At 44.6% G+C, this 17,975-nt stretch overlaps 1 protein-coding gene across 1 annotated transcript in view; it reads left to right on the top strand.

Annotated features, from left to right (window-relative positions):
* The window catches only part of LOC123507197, a 336,550-nt gene that overhangs the window by 37,228 nt on the left and 281,347 nt on the right, over positions 1-17,975 (top strand). Inside the window, exon 3 of the mRNA XM_045259927.1 lies at positions 7,355-7,491. Within this exon, the coding sequence (XP_045115862.1) occupies positions 7,355-7,491 (137 nt within the window). The remainder of the gene's footprint in view (positions 1-7,354; positions 7,492-17,975) is intronic.

Here is a 17,975-nt window from a genome sequence, read left to right as displayed (position 1 = left end):
CTCACATCTCTCAACAATACCCTGTTCCACAAACCTAAGCAGCGCGGCATCCAGGGCCGCCCTGTCACTTTCTGAAAGGGACAAGGGCCGAGGCAGAGCAGATTGTAAGGGAAGCTCATCAAACTCAAGCACATGGCCACAAACCACATCAAGAATCCATTTATCGGAGGGAAGAGCTAGCCACTGCTGTCTAGCAGTGAAATTTTCCCGCTCATAAAATTGTCAGAGGTATTGGATAAAGAGTTAATGGTAATACTCACTCGGCAAGGGTTCACTGGGCCGGCCTGTGTTGCTGGTTCCCCCTCAGCGGAGGAGGCCGCTGGCCTAAAAAAGGCTTAGACCGAAACCTTGAGTTCTGGGAAGGAGGGGCCCTCCTAGGAGCCTGGCGGGAAGCAGCCGTCCGCCTGGGATCTCCTGACTGGTATGGGCGGAAAGAAGGCCTGCCCAGCCGCTTCTTAATGACATCAAAGGGGAACAGCTCTGCAGTGCCAACTTCACAGTCCCAACGGCAAAGCTCCGCAAGGGCTGAATCATTTCGTTCACGTGAATGCGGGCCACTTCCTTCCTGAGCTGGTTAAGGTAACACACTGCAGAAGTCAGGAGATGTACACAGTTATTCAGGCCATCCAGGTAATCATCCACAGGCTTACCTTTCCTCTCCCCAATGTCACTCAGGTACTGGGCAACCAGAACCAGGGCCTTGGAGAGCAGGCCATTGGTGAAAACCAGGCAAGCATCAATCAGCCTGTCCCCCACACTTAGAGCCTTGGTAATAACTGCATTTGTAGCAGGCACAATCAGATTAGGAATATTGTTGGGCAACCTCACCTTACTACAGGTAGTTTTCACCCCCTCCGAGGTGGGGCGACGCCTGAGGCTATCATCTAAAATGCCTGCTAAACGGTCAGACAGGGGCTCACCTTTCTTCTCCTGACCATGAAAATGCCCCGCCAGTTCTTCCAAAGCCCAATGAAAATCAGCGTCTTCAAGCGCGCCCTGTGGGCCACCCAGGTCATCCAGCCCCGCTAGCGGGTCGGCCGCTGCCTCCTGCACCTCACCGTCTTCGGATCCTGCGCTCTCGATGCTGCCAAAGCCACTGAAGTCCCCGCTGTCAGCCTGGGGCACCGTCTCAGGAGAACGCCTGTCCAGCTTCGCAATCAGGTCCGCCACGATGGAACCCAAATGGCTGACACGATCCTTCAGGGACGGGCCAGCTGAGTTCACATCACGGGGCTGACTCGGCCCCGCCAGGGCCGAATCGGAAGCCAGCTGAAACGCTCTGTCATGACCAGGGTCACGGTGGACCCTTTTTCCCTGCTGAACATCAGACCAAGCACCATCTTCGCAAGGGCGTTTTCTGCCCCGTGGAGGGGAAGCTGACCGGGCGAAGGAACGAAGGGGCGAATCGCTAAGGCCTGCTGGGTCCGCCATCTGCAAACGGGGCCACCTGACAAGAGGGCAAATAAGCCAACACGATCCTAAGATCGAGAAGTGTACCACCATGTATCAGCAGCGCAGGATAAAGGAGAAGGTGAAAACTGACCAGGACAACTCCAAGGAGAAGCAGGCAAAGAAAAGGGCAGCAGCAGGCTCCGAGGAGCAGCCGGCAAAAAACCTGAGATCCGAGTTCGTGTGTAGACCAGACGAGGACGAACAACAGACTGACGAGGAGCGGCATAGACATCTCATTTGTTGCCTCGGTGACGTCAGTTTAAATATTGTGAAGTGAAACTACAATCATTGTAGGGATGGCTGGGTGCCATATGAGTCATACAGAATACAGTAAGACTCTGCTTAACGAACAGGATAGGGGGTGTCAAAGCTGTTCGTAAAGCGAAAATTCATTAAGCGGACGTAATTTTCCCATAGGAAATAATGGAAATAGGGAAGGATGCGTTCTGGGCTGGTCCCCAACATACCACATGGGTAAAAAAAAATATAATATATATAAATATATATATATATATATATATATATATATATATATATATATATATATATATATATATATATATATATATATATATATATATATATATATATATATATATATATATATATATATATATATATATATATATATATATATATATATATATATATGTATATATATTTCTGTCACAGACACCTGTTTTTCATACAAAATATAGCAGTTCCACTGCTCCACATACCTTTTGCCAAGAAACTGCCCGCTTTAGCACTATGCCTGGCAGCGCGGCGCTCATTGCTGCCGCCAGCACACTGCGTGGACAACCATTCAGTTATTTCTCGGCACGCAGAGCAAGTAGACCTGCGTTTCCACCGCTGCTTCCTTTCTTCCTCGCCTTTTTTTCGCCTTCTTTTTCCTCCTGTTTCTATGGAGGAAGATTCTAGTGATTTTCCTGTGTCTCCGGGGCGGTCGTTTCCCGTCCTGGAGGGTGTTTTGGCCAGCCATATGGACGCCCCTGCCGGTCCTTCTGCAGTGTTTACGTCTCCTTCGCCACAGCCCACGAGGCGGATTTGCTCTAGGCCTGACTGTTCCAGGGTCTTGGGTAGTGCCCTCCATGATCCTCATTCAGTCTGTATCAAGTGCAGGGAGTTCTGCAGTCTAGGTAAGAGGTGTGATGAGTGTTCTGGCTGGAGCAAGGATAAGATTCTTACCGCCTACAAGTATCAATGTGGGTTGAGGTGCAAGCGGGAGGCTAAAGCTAACTTAAAGGGTAAGTCTAAGGGGTCTCATACTCGGTCTGGTATCAGCAGTGACACAAGCCATATGTCTGGGGATTCTAGCTCTCAGGTCTCCTCTGCTATTTCTGTTGGAGGTGTTGCCCTTCAGGCAGGCAATGTAATTTCTCAGGATGAGCTCACTGCTGATGATTTAGCTTCTCAGCAGGGGTCTAAGCCTCCAGTCTCTATAGATCTTTCCCTGTTTTTGGAATCCTGGCAGGAGCAACTCCTTGCTTCTGTTGACAGCCTGGTGTCTTCACGGTTGGGAGAGTTACATAACCCTGTGTCTTCCCTGGCTACTGACCCACCTCTTTCAGCTCTCCCCTCGTCCTCGGACAGAGACCTGATGAAGTTCAGTGTCCTGCCCCCCCAGAGTCCTGACACAAAAAGGTGTGTGCAGTCACATCAAGTCATGGGGCCAGGGGGGCCGTCCGGGGGCTTGAGGTGGCTTCCAAGCGTTCTCATCCTCCTAAGGATGACGCTAGAAGGATCAAGAAGTCCCACCCCACCTCAGTGGTGACCGGTGCCCTGGCTCCTTCCCAGGCCCGGTCGGTGGGGGGGGACAGGAGAGGGTGGACCAGTGCACTGCTCCTGGCTCCTCCCCCAAGGCCCAGGGTGAGGGCCCAGGCAAGGGTGATGCTCTGCCTCTTCGCCTACCAGGTGGCTTGCCCACGCCCTTTCCACGGGCTGCCACCTATGTCCTTTCGGCCGCTAGGGGCTCAGAGTCAGCCGACCTCCCTACGTCCTACCAAAGCCACTGTCTTACGCCAGAGAGGCGCCAGGACCTCCCCTCCCCTCGAGGTGTGTGCTTCCCCTCTGAGGCTGGTGACTCCACTCCTGGAGGCACCCCCCGGACTGCCTGTCTCTAGGGTAGTGACCTCCTCATGGATAGCACTGATAGACAGGTACTCCATGGTTCCCCCCGGCCTTCTTGTTTGGGGTTGGCAGGGCCCGGCCTCCTTGTCTCCTCACACAAACCCAGAAACTTGTTCCTCTCACCATCAAATACTGCCAAGCCTCTTTTTAAGAATGCCTTGTCATTTCTTCTCAAAGAAATCATCCTCCAGGCTCATGAGTCCTTTCCAGAGGAACTTCAGCAACCACTAAAAGTAAGGGCTCATGACATTCGCAAAATTGCAACCTCGCTCAACCTCTCCCGGAACCATTCATTTATGGCCATCCTGGAAGAAGCCTCCTGGAAGACTCCTTCGGTCTTCGCCAACCATTACCTGAAGGACTTGGAGAGAATAGATAGGGATACTGGGATACCTATTCTCTGGGTCCTATTGTGGCAGCTGGTGACATTGTGCGTTAGCCCAGTCACAGGCCCTGCCCTCCTGCCTTGTGACAACTTCAGCTTCACCTACGTTCCTGGAAGACTGGGTGAGATTGCTGTCGTGCCCCTCTCCTGAGACATGTGGCAGGGTTGACAACATTGTGCTCTAACCTTGATCCCAACCTTCCAACCTCAAGGTGTATACTCCGGTGCCCAAGACCGGTCCCACACCTCACCCACCGATGGATCTTACGGGGTTAATTCTAGGAGTTTTATCTTCTATACTGTTCTCCTTGATTCTGAGGTGATGCCACTCCTCTGTCTCAGAGTACCCCCCTCCACTCAATGTGGGATTCCATTATATTTCTCTGTTATGTGAAACAGGGTAGCGATAAACTATTTTTTCATACATAAAAAATGTTTTTGCTACTTACCTGTTTCTCCATAACACATGCCCTCCTTACCTCCCCACTGCTCTGACTCCTCGTGAAGGAATGGAGTTGGTGGGCTGAGAGGGGTGGGTTGTGGGGAGAGGTACAACTCCCGTTTTCTTTACCTTCTCCCCCACAACCCTCGGGTTGGGGGGTGACTACAATCTACGGTCAGGTAACCCATGTTCCACTCTATTCCTCTGTTATGTGAAACAGGTAACTAGTGAAAACATTTTTCAAGTATGAAAAAATAGTTTTCTTCATCATTTCTTTGAAATGCTAATTCAATATTCCTTAGCAAATTATGTCTCTGAAAATTCTATCAATATGGCTTACTAGTTGAGTGTTTTCTTCCATCGTCACTCCCAAGTCCTTTTCCTTTTTCACTTTTTCTAGTTCTACTCCATCTCCCATCTTATAGATTCCCACTGGTCGTCTTTCACTTTTTCCCATTTCCATGACATGGCTTTTGTCCACATTGAATTCCATCTCCCATTTTTTTTACTCAATTTCCAGATCTTGTTTAAGTCTTCCTGCTGCATTTCACAATCCTCTTTTTGTTTTATGAATCTGCACAGTTTCACATCGTCCGCAAACGGATTTATGTAGCTGTTCACTCCCTCTGGCATGTCGTTTATATATATGAGAAAAAGTATTGGTGCCAATACTGACCCCTGTGGCACTCCGCTGTCTACTTCTCTCCACTTGGACTTCATATCTTTAACTACCGTCCTTATTTCTCTCCCCTTCAAGTAATTTTCCATCCATCTCAATGTGCTTCCTTTTAAGCCAACCTTCTTGTAACTTCCATAGTAATCTTTCATGTGGCACTTTATCAAATATCTTTTTTAAATCTAAATAAATACAGTCAATCCATCCCTCTCTCTCTCTCTTGTACTTTATCAACTATTCTAGAATAGAAACTCACCGTCTTTTTCTAAAACCAAATTGGCTATTTGATAATAATTTGTTGTCTTCAAGAAACTCAATCCATTGTTTCTTTATAATTCTTTCACACATCTTGCATATTACACTAGTTAGTGATACTGGTCTGTAATTTAAAGGTTCTTCCTTCCTTCCACTCTTATATATGGGAACCACCTCAGCTCTTTTCCATTCTACTGGTACTGTTCCATTTTCTATTGAGCATTAATGATGTTGTATATAGGACTTGCTAGTTCTTCTCTACATTTTTTATATTCTGCCTGAGACTTCATCCAGTCCCATTGCCTTCTCCTCATCTAATTCCATCATCAACTCTTTTATTTCAAGCTTCGTTACTTTAATCTCTTTCATAGTTTTTTTCTTCTTCCTTTCTCACCTTAGCATATTAATTTCTTGCTGTTTTGAAGTTTTCCTTATGTTCTGGATTTCTGTTTCTTCTCCACCTTTTCCATGCCCCATCTCTTTTCTTCTTTGCCCTAGCACACCTTGCATGAAACCAATCTTTCTTTCCTTCTTTAGGTCTATATTTTGGGACATATTTCCAAAATAAGTTATACTTCTCTTGCACCGTCTCTTGAGTTTTTCTTCTCCTCCCAGTTTACATTTTTAAAATAGCTCTTGAGGTTCTCAATATCAGTCTTTCTGTAATTTAATCAGTCTTCTTTGTATGATTCATCTCTATCTTCCTTTCCCTCTTCTATATCCATTTCTAATATTACATGGTCACTCTTTCCCAATGGGCACTTATGTCTTACATCAGCATTCATTTGTATATCCCTTGTAAAAACTAGGTCCAATCTCGCCAGTTCATCGTTTCCTCTGAATCTTGTGTTTTCCTTTACTCTTCGGACCATCATATTATCTATCATTAGGTTCAGGAATCTATCTCCCTAGGCTTCTTCCCCCATACCACTTTCATAATTATTCCCAGTCCACCTCCTTATAGTTGAAATCTCCTACAGGTTGAACCTCCCAAATTCGGCAACCACCGGACCTTAGACTTGCCAGACCATGGAAAATTCCGAACTATAGGTGGTCCCCAAAACACCCTCTATATACTTACCCTGTATTATACAAGTGTAGCTGTAACATTGTTTTGATATATGATAGTTGTACACGTATGTGTCTCGTTTTGATTTTTGTAACCATCCCTGTGAATATTCACAATCATGTTGTAAATTAAGTTTAGCATGGAAAATTTTTGCCTGCGCCATTATCATCTCGCTGGGCACAGGGATGTTACCAGCGCGCCGAAGCTTAAACCACTGTATGAGAGCACTGTCTAAATCACTGCTTTTATCCTCCTTAAGTGTTCTACGAACCTCCATGTTCTTCTTGCTCTCACACTCACTGTAAAACTTGAGAAGTTGATTCATCTGCTTTTTTATATCATAGATGGTTGATGAGCCAATGTTGTACTGTTGACATAGGGTCCACACTGAGCTTCCTCAATAGGTCCACTTTCTTTGCATTGATATTGTCATATGTTTCTCTCTCTCTCTCTCTCTCTCTCTCTCTCTCTCTCTCTCTCTCTCTCTCTCTCTCTCTCTCTCTCTTCTTCTTCTTCTTCTTCTTCTTCTTCTTCTTCTTCTTCTTCTTCTTCTTCTTCTTCTTCCTAACTTGATAGCACAAACATGTGCCACTCTTTGAGAACTTATGGAAAATAGTTTCTACAAAAAAAATTATATGACAGCTCAGGAAAACTTTTGGGCCACAAGTCACAATAAAGAAAAAAAACAACAACCCTGCATGCCTTAATTGCTTGTTTTGTGAATGAATGAGCAACTTCATTGTAGTCTTCTTTATCATCAGTTATCAAACTATATTTTCAAAGATTTTTTGTATTTATTCTGTGTAGTAAATGAAAGAATGTGGGATGAGTATAAAGCATAATGAGGTGCCTAATTGTAGCACAAGAACCTAACTCCTTACTTAGACTTTGAGGCTGTGGGTGGGATCAAGTTGATATTAACAATGATACTACACTTTTTGCCAGACAAGAGTGACTTCAATTGGTCATTGGATCAGTTTCACCTGACTGTCTATAAGCAGCAGTGGGACGATGCCTTCAGTCTCCTGCCTTCTGTCATCATCCCAGCTGCACCGTTTCTTTCCCTGGAACTCCTGTGGCAGGTGTGTGATCTGCTTCACATGTAGGTTCTCTGATGTACATGTTCTTGTGTGTATTCCTCTGTTTCAGGGTAACAAAAGTTGTCCTACTTGTGTCAACATATAACTGATTAAAGTATTTCCTTGTATTAGTGTAGTGGCCTTTTGCTATTTTTTATTTTCTTACATTATCTGTTCTTTAGGGTATTTATTTTACAATAGTGCAGTTGCAATACAATTTAAACCTCTGTGTACTGAGCATTTAATAGAGGTGATTATGATGTTATGGTGTCTGGCATGGAAGTGTAACTTTTAACATAACATAACATATAACATAACATAAATAATAGGATAACAAGGGCCACCAGGGCCCATCTAGGTTATCATGTATCAGTCGCACAGCGACCTCGTCATCAGTACTTAAAGATATACTTACAAGTTGAGTTCTGTCTCACCCAAAATCTTCCAAACCTTGGTTTAATTCCTTCAACATGATGACATGTATTTCATGTAATTGGAACGCTTGTGATATATCCAGTGACGTGCATGTTGCATCATGGCTGCTTTCTGCTGAGATGGTGTGTGTTTTCTTTCCCAGATACTGTATAAGATCTGTCAGAATGTAGGTTTTATATGATAGGATTAGCTCACTTGACTTTAATCATTATTACAAAGGTGTATGATTCACTTATACTAGGATAAGTACTGATGCACTTGCTGGAAATATTGCTATTTTATTTCTTTATTTTCTATGGTTCTTATAGATTAGGCACTTACCATTGTCATTATTTCCATAGAGGAGAGAGAGAGAGAGAGAGAGAGAGAGAGAGAGAGAGAGAGAGAGAGAGAGAGAGAGAGAGAGAGAAAGCTCCCTCTGAGTCAGATATCCCACCCTAACGCAACCCTGTTATGACGCCAGGAACAGTTTTCTATTGTCCAGAGTGAAGAGGTTAATTTGGCTGTTCATATGCTATACCTGACAGAGGTAACCCCTAAGTAATGCTTGACCTCTCCATCACTTGAATCTCATCCTCTTAGTATTTTTGCCCAAAATCATTGTCAGGCTGTAAACTCCATCAATAGAAAATTTTAAGATCATTCTCAATCAAGTTTTCTTTGTGATTTCTTGCACCTAGCCAAAAATTTGGAAAAGCTTTGCATCTTCATCTTTCCCTCTTTGATTTTGTTCTGAACCAAGATGTTCCATGGATGGTATATTGAGGGAACTGGAAAACTCACAAACATTTCATATATCAGTTAACAGCTACCAGTTATTTACATTTCATACAAATAATTTCCTTGATCACATTCATTTGTTTGTCAAAAATCACTACTTGGTAATTTGGTATTCATATCTCATCAACATATTCAATATTTGATGCAATCCTTATGTAAGATCACAAGCAACATCAAATTCCTAGAAACAGAGAATATTCAATGAGTGCAATATATACTCAGTTAAAAAAACATATCAGCATCATATATTCCATAAATATTCCATAAATAGTAAATCTTTGTATATTATATACACTTAACCCCTTCAGTACCATGACGCAATTCCCTATTTTATACAGCTTTTGTTACTCATGTGGGGGACTAAAATAATGAAGATTCTGGCCATTGATCTTCTGACTTCCACAGACCCTTCCAAATGCAAATGAAATAGTCTTGCTATACCCAAAATCATGGTAAAAATGTGTTCAAATACTGAAGGAGTTAAACCTCTGCTATCAGCCTTCCGCTATTGTGTTTTATTGTTATCGCACTTACTTAAAAAAAGCTGCACGTATATCTATATCATGCACAAAATTACTGCTATGGTGCGCCTGTCATTCATAAACATCCGGGCTATGAGATCACATTAAAGTTAAGTTTCTATACTTTTATTGATAAGTACAGGCAAACCCTGAAATAAGAGATCAGCTTCCTGCTCCACATGATTCAAGGGGTGATTACTTTCCTCATTACAAGTCAGGCCTGTAGGCTGGGTAAACTTTTGTGGGGTTACTTGTGCTGATGATGGATGGTGATGGTTGACCAGATGGTGTGAATGCTAGAGGCACATATTCTAGGGGGCTGTGGGGACATGCACCCCAGAAAATTTAGGAAAAAAAAATTGCATTTCCTGCATTCTAGGTACTCTGGAAGCCTATTTCATGTGACTGAAATGAGCTTATACTTTTCTTTTTAAAATAGATAACGCTGACAAGTACATTTTTTCTACTTTAATGTTCAAAAAGATGAAACAATATTCTATGCTTTAATGATATTAGTGTATCAATATAATTTGGTATACATTGTATACCACACTGTATTGCAAGCAATACAATTTTTCTGTTTTAACAGGATGTCCCGTTCCACCACACCTCCAAACCCTGCTTGCGGTACATTGTATGGCAAGTGGAGATCACAGCTGACTGTAAGTGATTGCTATGACGTCTCACAAACAACAGTCAGCCAGTGCTTGAAGGTTGTGTCCAGGGCAGTTGCTAGTTTAAGCAGGTGTTACATACAGCAACATTCGGGAAATGACCTGCAACGAACTGTTGAAGCTTTCCATGACATTGCTGGAATGCCAGGGGTTATTGGAGCAATTGGCTGCACATGCATTGCCATTCAAAGACCATTGGTGGAAAACCCAGAGGTGTTTAGGTGCCGGAAAGTTATTTTTTTCAGTGAATGTTCAAGCTGTGTGTGGTCCAGACCTCTGTTTCCATAATACAGTAATACTCCGCTTAATGAACGTTCGTTTAATGAATTTCCGGTTTAACGTACTATATAAAGTTAGACCAAAAATCCGCATAACGTACAACCACATCTGTTTTAGCGAATTTTCCGGGTTTGAATTTGCCGGTTGAGGGACCGAACGCGGTAGTTTCGCTGTGATTAGCTGGCTCCCCGCCTCTGTCTCTAGCGCTCCTGGAGCTGGATCCAAGATTCTTAAACAACGTCAGAGCAGCCTCTTGCAGCGAAATGACATCCATGAACGCTTGGAGGGACGGTGACAAGGTTGCTTTCAGGTTGCTCTAAGGTTGCTGGGAAGAACACCTCTGGAGGTGGTGTTACTGTCTTATATATGCTTTTATGTTCACAAAACAACATTTCTATTAGCTTTTTAAAAACCTTGTCCCCAAGAAAGGATTGTTTTGTAATGCATAAAGTGAAATCTTACATGGAATAACAAAAAATAAAGCAGAGATGAGATGAGCCACAGAGAAGCGGAGACTCATGCCACTTGGCCGCTTCTTCTTCTTCTTGTGACCCTTTTGCTTGCGTGTTACTTTCATCATGATGTTTATGTTTTCACTCCTCTCTTGCCTGCTATAATGGATATCATATCTTGGTATTCATATAGGCTCATGCCACGAGGATAACCTTGACTCCGTGGCACTGAGTGTTAGTGAATTACTAATCTAAAACAAAGATATTTCTGTTGGTCCTTTGCAATTTTCACTGAATAATGTGCCTTCTTAAGATCAATAGCGGCCATAAAATCACCTTGACTAACTAACTGGTTGTTTGTTCGAAATTTTCCATTATAAGATGATTATAGGCCACATGCCTGTTCAGTTTCTCAAGATTTAACACCATCCTATAATCCCCAGTCTTATTCTTCCTCAGGAAGACAGGTGAAAGTATTTGTTGATCCTGTCTTATGCATTTTTATGATGGCCTTTATCTCTAACAATTTATTAACCTCTTGATTCATAATCAGTGTGTCTTCCTCACTAAACACATATTGTATATCCTCACTAAATAAATATCGAATACTATTTTCATCTATATCCAGATGACAATGTTCCACCATATCCAAGATGAGCAGGTCACTCGTAATCACATGCCATTCATTGATAAACTTGTGAAGTTGCCCAGCCTCAAACTGCTGTCTTACCTGAGTTAACGCCGGGGTTGTGTTGATCCCGGCCTCGCAAGTTTTTTACCATCCAAGCTTGACCAGGATAGGAGCGCCTGGGTTCACCACTGGAGGGCGTCCTGCGAAATCCATATGGTTAGTATCTGGATGAAAATCCACGGGAGGGGGCCTTGGCAAAAAAATTCCGCTGTTTACTCCACCAAATCTGCCACTGCTGGAAGTCCAAAACGTAGAAGGCTTCTTACAGGTAAACTTGCTTTTCAGCCTTTCGGCCTCCTCAATTTTCCTGGTGGCTTGTGAAAGGTCATCCCCAAACAATAGACCTGTCATGGAAGCCTTGTCTGCACACGTGTGAATATTTGGGATTAATGTCCCTCTTAATGACATGGCTCTTGGTTAAGTTGTTTCTGTAGTGGGCATTGCCCAATAATGCCAAGGCACCATTAAGCATGGCCACCTCATTTGCAATGACTTGATTTTTTTCATCATGAGCCAACTTATCTAGCACTGTAAGTGATTTGACAACAATCGTAGCTGCCTTAGTAATATCCTTTCCCACTTCACGTAAGCGGAAGTCTGCTTTCCTTGCCTCCGCAGGCAGCGCGTCCAGCACCTCTGCGTTGCAGTCCACTTGTGTTAATGCATGGCAGTTACTTGGTCTCAGAGTCACTTCGTCTTCTACAATGGCTTTGTAGTCTTCCTGTTTCATGCCATTAATAAACAAGTGGTTCACCATTGCAGCAACCTCTTTGTCAAGTTCCTCTGCGACATTTTCCGTGGCCCCATAATTCTTGGCACCTTGTATCATCCCCCTGGAGTTCCTCCTCCTCACTGCTGGCCTCCATAGATGGAGATCTAAATCCAGAAAATCCCGCAGGTGATTCCTGAGAAACAGGCGCCAAAATAGTACTTGACAAAGGCAGGGGAGCATTGTTATGAACTACATTAGAGTTCTCAGCTGCATTTTCCTTCTTAAGCTTGTCCATGTCTTTCCTCACTTCAGTTAAAGCATCCATAATCATGCCCAAAGAAGGGGCAGTGCTGCCTTCACGTGTGTGGGTAGGAACTGGGGTAGGTGACCGTGAGGAACTTAACCGTTCATGACAAGTGGAATGGGTCTTGGATCTGGATCTTTCCTCACCATGCTTACTTCCCCTTGTGAAATTCCTTAACCTTAGAAGAGGTGCGTGGCAAGCTTGTATTTCTGAATCTCTCAGGACTGTGGCTAGTTACAGAAGGTGTCCGAGACATGGCGACTAATGTAAACAAAACGCCACCACTGGAAACAGCTGTTCCTATACCAATCCCACAGGTGCCTTAATCTCTCACACAGGACAACTGTAAATTGAAAATTACCAGTCTTAGTATGCAGGGAAGTCAGATGCCCCAAACTTTGAAAATTAAGCAATATTCCTCTCACCCCTATGATGGGTAATGAAGAAGGAACCATCTTGCACCTATGTCGGCTCACGAGATTGCTCATAAAACAGATATCTATAGTCAATAATCCACCCTAATATCAGGTAACGGATATCTAAAGCTAATAATCTGCCTTATGTCAAGTAACGGATCTCTATAACTAATAATCCGCCCTTAAATCTGGTAACGGATATCTATAACCAATAATCTGCCTTTATATCAAGTAATGGATATCTATAACCAATAATCCGCCCTTGTACCAGGTAACGGATATCTATAGTCACTACTCCGCCCTTGTACCAGGTAACGGATATCTATAGTCACTACTCCGCCCTTATAACAGGTAACGGATATCCACAACACAATCCAAACAAGTAAAAATTGTAATAGGTAATACTCTGCTCTACTCACAGAAAATAGAAGCAGTAACGACGTATCAGGAGGCGGTTCCTACGTCCAACTAGTGTGGTGTCAGCGTAGCAACTGACAGTGTGGCGAAGTGTAGTGTGTCTCATGTGAACGGCGCCATCTAGCAGATGAGTGATTTGCTGAAGTAAAATAGCTAGAATCATATGTGAAGGAAGAAAAAATGTGTTTCTCCAAACATATAACATGATATAATTAGTCTGAGCCATAGCAAAGTCTTGCACATTTGGCTTGCAGCACAGTATGTAAAACAGGCTGCTGTTGCCTGTATTATTGATTCCCATTGGTGCTGCTTGATATAAAACCGCGTAGAAGCAGCTTGGTGGTCGAGAAAATGTTTATCATCACGATAAAAGTAGCCTACCACCAAAGGTTAAACCAGCTAATCCACCTAGCACTATAACTACTAATATAGGCCACAGTCGACTATTTTATTGGTTCACATAAGTCTACGTTATCATAAGACAATAAAAAACAACATTTTGTGATGAAAGTTTGCTTTGGTGAATTGAGACGATGATTCTAGTAGTGCTCTGCGTGTCTGCTCTCAAATGTGAATACAGTGTGCTGGAGTGAAGAAGCCGAAGTGCACTATACACTTTCTGATGTACCAACCTTTCCGTGAAAAGCTCGCATCAAGGGGAAGGGATGGTACGTGGTAACATTACCCCACGCCGATGTGGGCCAAACGGGTCCTGTCGTGTGGTCCCGTTAGGGAAGGGGAAAGTGAAGATATAACAATTCGGCTGAAAACCAGAGGAGTGAGAGAAGCATAATAACTCTTGTTCTGAGAACAGTCCAAGGACCTCAAACCCCACACAGGACAATACATATAACTGTATGTATAAGGAACCCAAGAGAAAACAAAATGAATTACCCTGAGAGCCGATACAACAGGGCCCAGAGAAAAGGTATCGCTGAGATAAAAAGAAGCAAAAGTGGACATAGTCTTCCAGGTTCCTGCCTGAAGAACGGTAGGAATACTCTGAATTTTCCTGAACAAGACACTCGTTGCCACTGCTCTAACTTGATGTGCCTTCACCTGAACCAAGCGCATGTTCTCAGTCACATCCACATGTGCACGCTGGATAACCTGATATATCTATTGGGAAATACTCGTAGTATGAAGGTGCACTACACACCAAGGCTCAGTAACCGTCACAAAAAGGTGGGAGAATCTAGGACGACAGTTCCTGGTCCTATGAAGGTACTCCCTGATGGCTCTGACTGGGCACAAAAGCCTGTCCCCATCCGAGTCGCCAGTGTACACCGTTAAAGCAGGAATGGTGAAATCGGAGTGCGATACATCACCTGGGAGTCGAGTCTCCTAGAAAATCTGGAGCTAAAGGGAAAGTCACAGAAGCCCAACCTTTTGAGTAACAAACTTCCGCTGACAGCCCGTGCAGCTCACTAATTCAGCAAGCAGATGCTAAAACCAAAAGAAAGGAGGACTTTAGTGTAACGTCCTTCAATGAAGCCAAATGCAGAGGCTCATAAGGGGACTTCTTTAAAGAGTGTAAACTAAGGATAAATCACACGCAGAAATGCGTGGTGAACAAGGAGGAGCCAACTTGGCAAACCCCTGAAACAGAGCTGACAGATCCCTATCTCGTGAGATATCCAAGCTAGCCTGCTGGAAAACAGGGCCCAAAGCGGAACGATAGCCTCTAATGGATGGCAGGGACAAATGTTTAGTGTCCCAAAGAAAATAAAAAAGTTTGCTAAGTCCATCACAGAGGTCGAAAGAGGATGACAACCCCTCGACTCTCACCAACCACAGAAGATGACCACTTTGCCTGATAGACTCTGGCAGAGGACTGTCTGACCAGAAGGGCCATAAATCTAGCAGCCTTCTGCAAAAAGCCTCTCTTTCGGAAGAGATGCCAGAGAGTCTCCACACATGAAGGTGAAGAGCCCCTGGTGATTTGTGAAAGAGATGGCGATGAGGCTGGTAGAGTAGAGAGGCCCATTGCGGCAACACTCGAGGATGGTCCACAAGCTGACTTAGTAGGAGAGGAAACCAGTCTGCCTGGTGCCACCGCGGGGCAGTCAGAGTCACACCAACACAAGTGGCCTCTCTGACTTTAACTAGCACCCACTGTATCAGAGAGAAGGGAGGAAAGGCATACAGATCCAAGCCCTCCCATGGAAAGGCAAAAGTGTCCTCTTTTTAAGCTCCCGGGTCAGGCAGGGGGGGGGACATACTGAGGTAACTGGTGATTTAAGGAAGTGGCAAACAGATCCACCTGTGGCACATCCCACACCTGGAAGACCTGCCTGAACACTACAGGATGCAGGGTCCAATCTGACACCACACACTCACGACTGAGGATGTCTGCTGCTGCATTGCACCGTCCTGGCATGAACCTTGGGAGAAGAGAGACTGAGTTGTCCTTGCACCACTGGAGAATATGCCCTTCCAGACCCAAGAGAAACTCGGACCGGGTGCCCCCCCGAGTTCCTCTAATAGGCCACCACTGTTGAATTGTCTGACATGAGAGACACCACTGTGCCCGAGACTTCCTGCTGAAAGGACCGCAGAGCCCAGAAAACAGTCATCATCTTCAGGTGGTTGATGTGAAACCTCTGCTCCTGTGGAGACCACACCCCCAAGACTAGAGAGTCCCCCAGTTGAGCACCCAACAGAGACTGTTCTGGAGGTGCCATCACCTTGATTAGATGACCTGGATCCATTCACCAGGAGAGGTCTGCCAGACACTGCTGTGAAGGAGGAACCCGCCACCAGGGATCGTCCGACGCTGCCTTCCAATGATTTTTCAGGTACCACTGAAGGGACAGAGAGTGTACCTGGCTGCCTTAGACAAGCCTCTCCAGGGAAGCCAGATGACCCAGGAGTGACCTCCACAGAGACACCGTAGGGGCTCTGTCCTCTGTAAAATTCTGCGCCAATGAGAGAAACCAGCTGATCCTTTCGGCGACAAAAACCAGAGCTCTCACTGAATCCAGCACCATGCCCTGGTACTGCTTCTTTTGGCTGGGTACCAGGTCTGATTTGGGTAGATTGATCTGAATACCCAAGTGAGCACACAGCCGTAACACAGCCCGGATGGTGCCTATGCATCCCTGTAGAGTCATCCCTGTGACCAACCAATTGTCTAGGTAACGGCGCAGGGAGATATTGTGTTGACGAGCCCATGAAGACACTGGAGCCATCATATTGGTGAAGACCTGCGGGGCAGTGGCGTGGCCAAAACAAAGAACTTTGAGCTGAAAAACCTTGCCTTGCCAAATGAACCGTAGGTACTTGCGGGAATGCAGGTGGATTGGAACTCGGAAATATGTATCCCTCAGATCCAGAGACACCATCCAATCCCCCACTTTCAAAGACTCCAAAACTGATGCCACCGTTTCCATCTGGAAGGGACTGAACACTAAAAACTTGTACAAAGTTGAGAGGTTGAACACAGGTCTCTAACCACGTGTTACCTTGGGAACAAGGAACATACAGGCATAAAAGCCTTCTAGCTTGCCCCCCACTAGCTCCATAGGCCCTTTGGCTAACATGTCTTGTACCACTAAGTCCAATGCCATATGACGATCCGACCCCTCTGCACAACTCACAAACTCTATTGGTACGGCTGAGAAAGGAGGAGGACACAGAAAGGGGAGGATATACCCATAATGCAGAGTCTTCACTACCCACTCTCTTGCTCCAACCTCCATCCATTCTCTCCAGTGCCACTGCAGGTAAGTGCCCACAGGCACAGGAGAGCAAACTACTTCCCTAGTGAGATCTACCCCAGCCATGAGGTCTGCCACTGCGAGAACTCCTGGCCTGAAAGGATCCTCCTGTAGTGGAGGGCTTAGGGACCGGAGCCGACGAAGAGGATTTACGAAACACACCCCTCCTCGTCTGAAGTTTTATCTTGCTCCCCCGAGACCCAGAGGCTGATCCCTGAAAAGAAGAGAGTGCACGTTGCTGAGCAGCTAAGTGCCCATCTCCCTGTACTCTGGCCACCACCACAGGGTCAAATAGCACGACAGAAAAGGGAGAAGAAAGGAGCTGGCGCTCCTCCCTGTCATATATGCTTTTATGTTCACAAAACAACATTTCTATTAGCTTTTTAAAAACCTTGGCCCCAAGAAAGGATTGTTTTGTAATGCATAAAGTGAAATCTTACATGGAATAACAAAAAATAAAGCAGAGATGAGATGAGCCACAGACAAAGCGAGAGACTTGCGGCCACTTGGCCGCTTCTTCTTCTTCTTGTGACCCTTTGGCTTGCGTGTTACTTTCATCATGATGTTTACGTTTTCACTCCTCTCTTGCCTGCTATAATGGATATCATATCTTAGTATTCACATACGCTCATGCCACGAGGATAACCTTGACTCCGTGGCACTGAGTGATAGTGAATTTCTAATGAAATACCGAGGTATTTCATTAATAATTCACTGTCACTCAGTGCCACGGAGTCGAGGTTATCCTCATGGCATGAGCGTATACGAATACTAAGATATGATATCCATTATAGCAGGCAATAGAGGAGTGGAAACAAATATCATGGGGAAAGACAACATGCAGACTAAAAGGGTCACAAGAAGAAGAAGAAGCGGCTGAGTCGCCGTAAGTCTCCCGCTTTGTCTGTGGCTCATCTCATCTCTGCTTTATTTTTTGGTATTCCATGTTAGATTTCACTTTATGCATTACAAAACAATCCTTTCTTGGGGGCAAAGTTTGTAAAAAGCTAATAGAAATGTTGTTTTGTGAACATAAATGTGAGAATGTGAGAGAATTTGTACATAGCTCCTCTAACTTCCAATGACT

This window comes from Portunus trituberculatus, chromosome 1 (assembly GCF_017591435.1).
Source record: "Portunus trituberculatus isolate SZX2019 chromosome 1, ASM1759143v1, whole genome shotgun sequence".
Taxonomy (NCBI): Eukaryota; Metazoa; Arthropoda; class Malacostraca; order Decapoda; family Portunidae; genus Portunus; species Portunus trituberculatus.
This window is presented reverse-complemented; position numbering and strand designations above follow the sequence as displayed.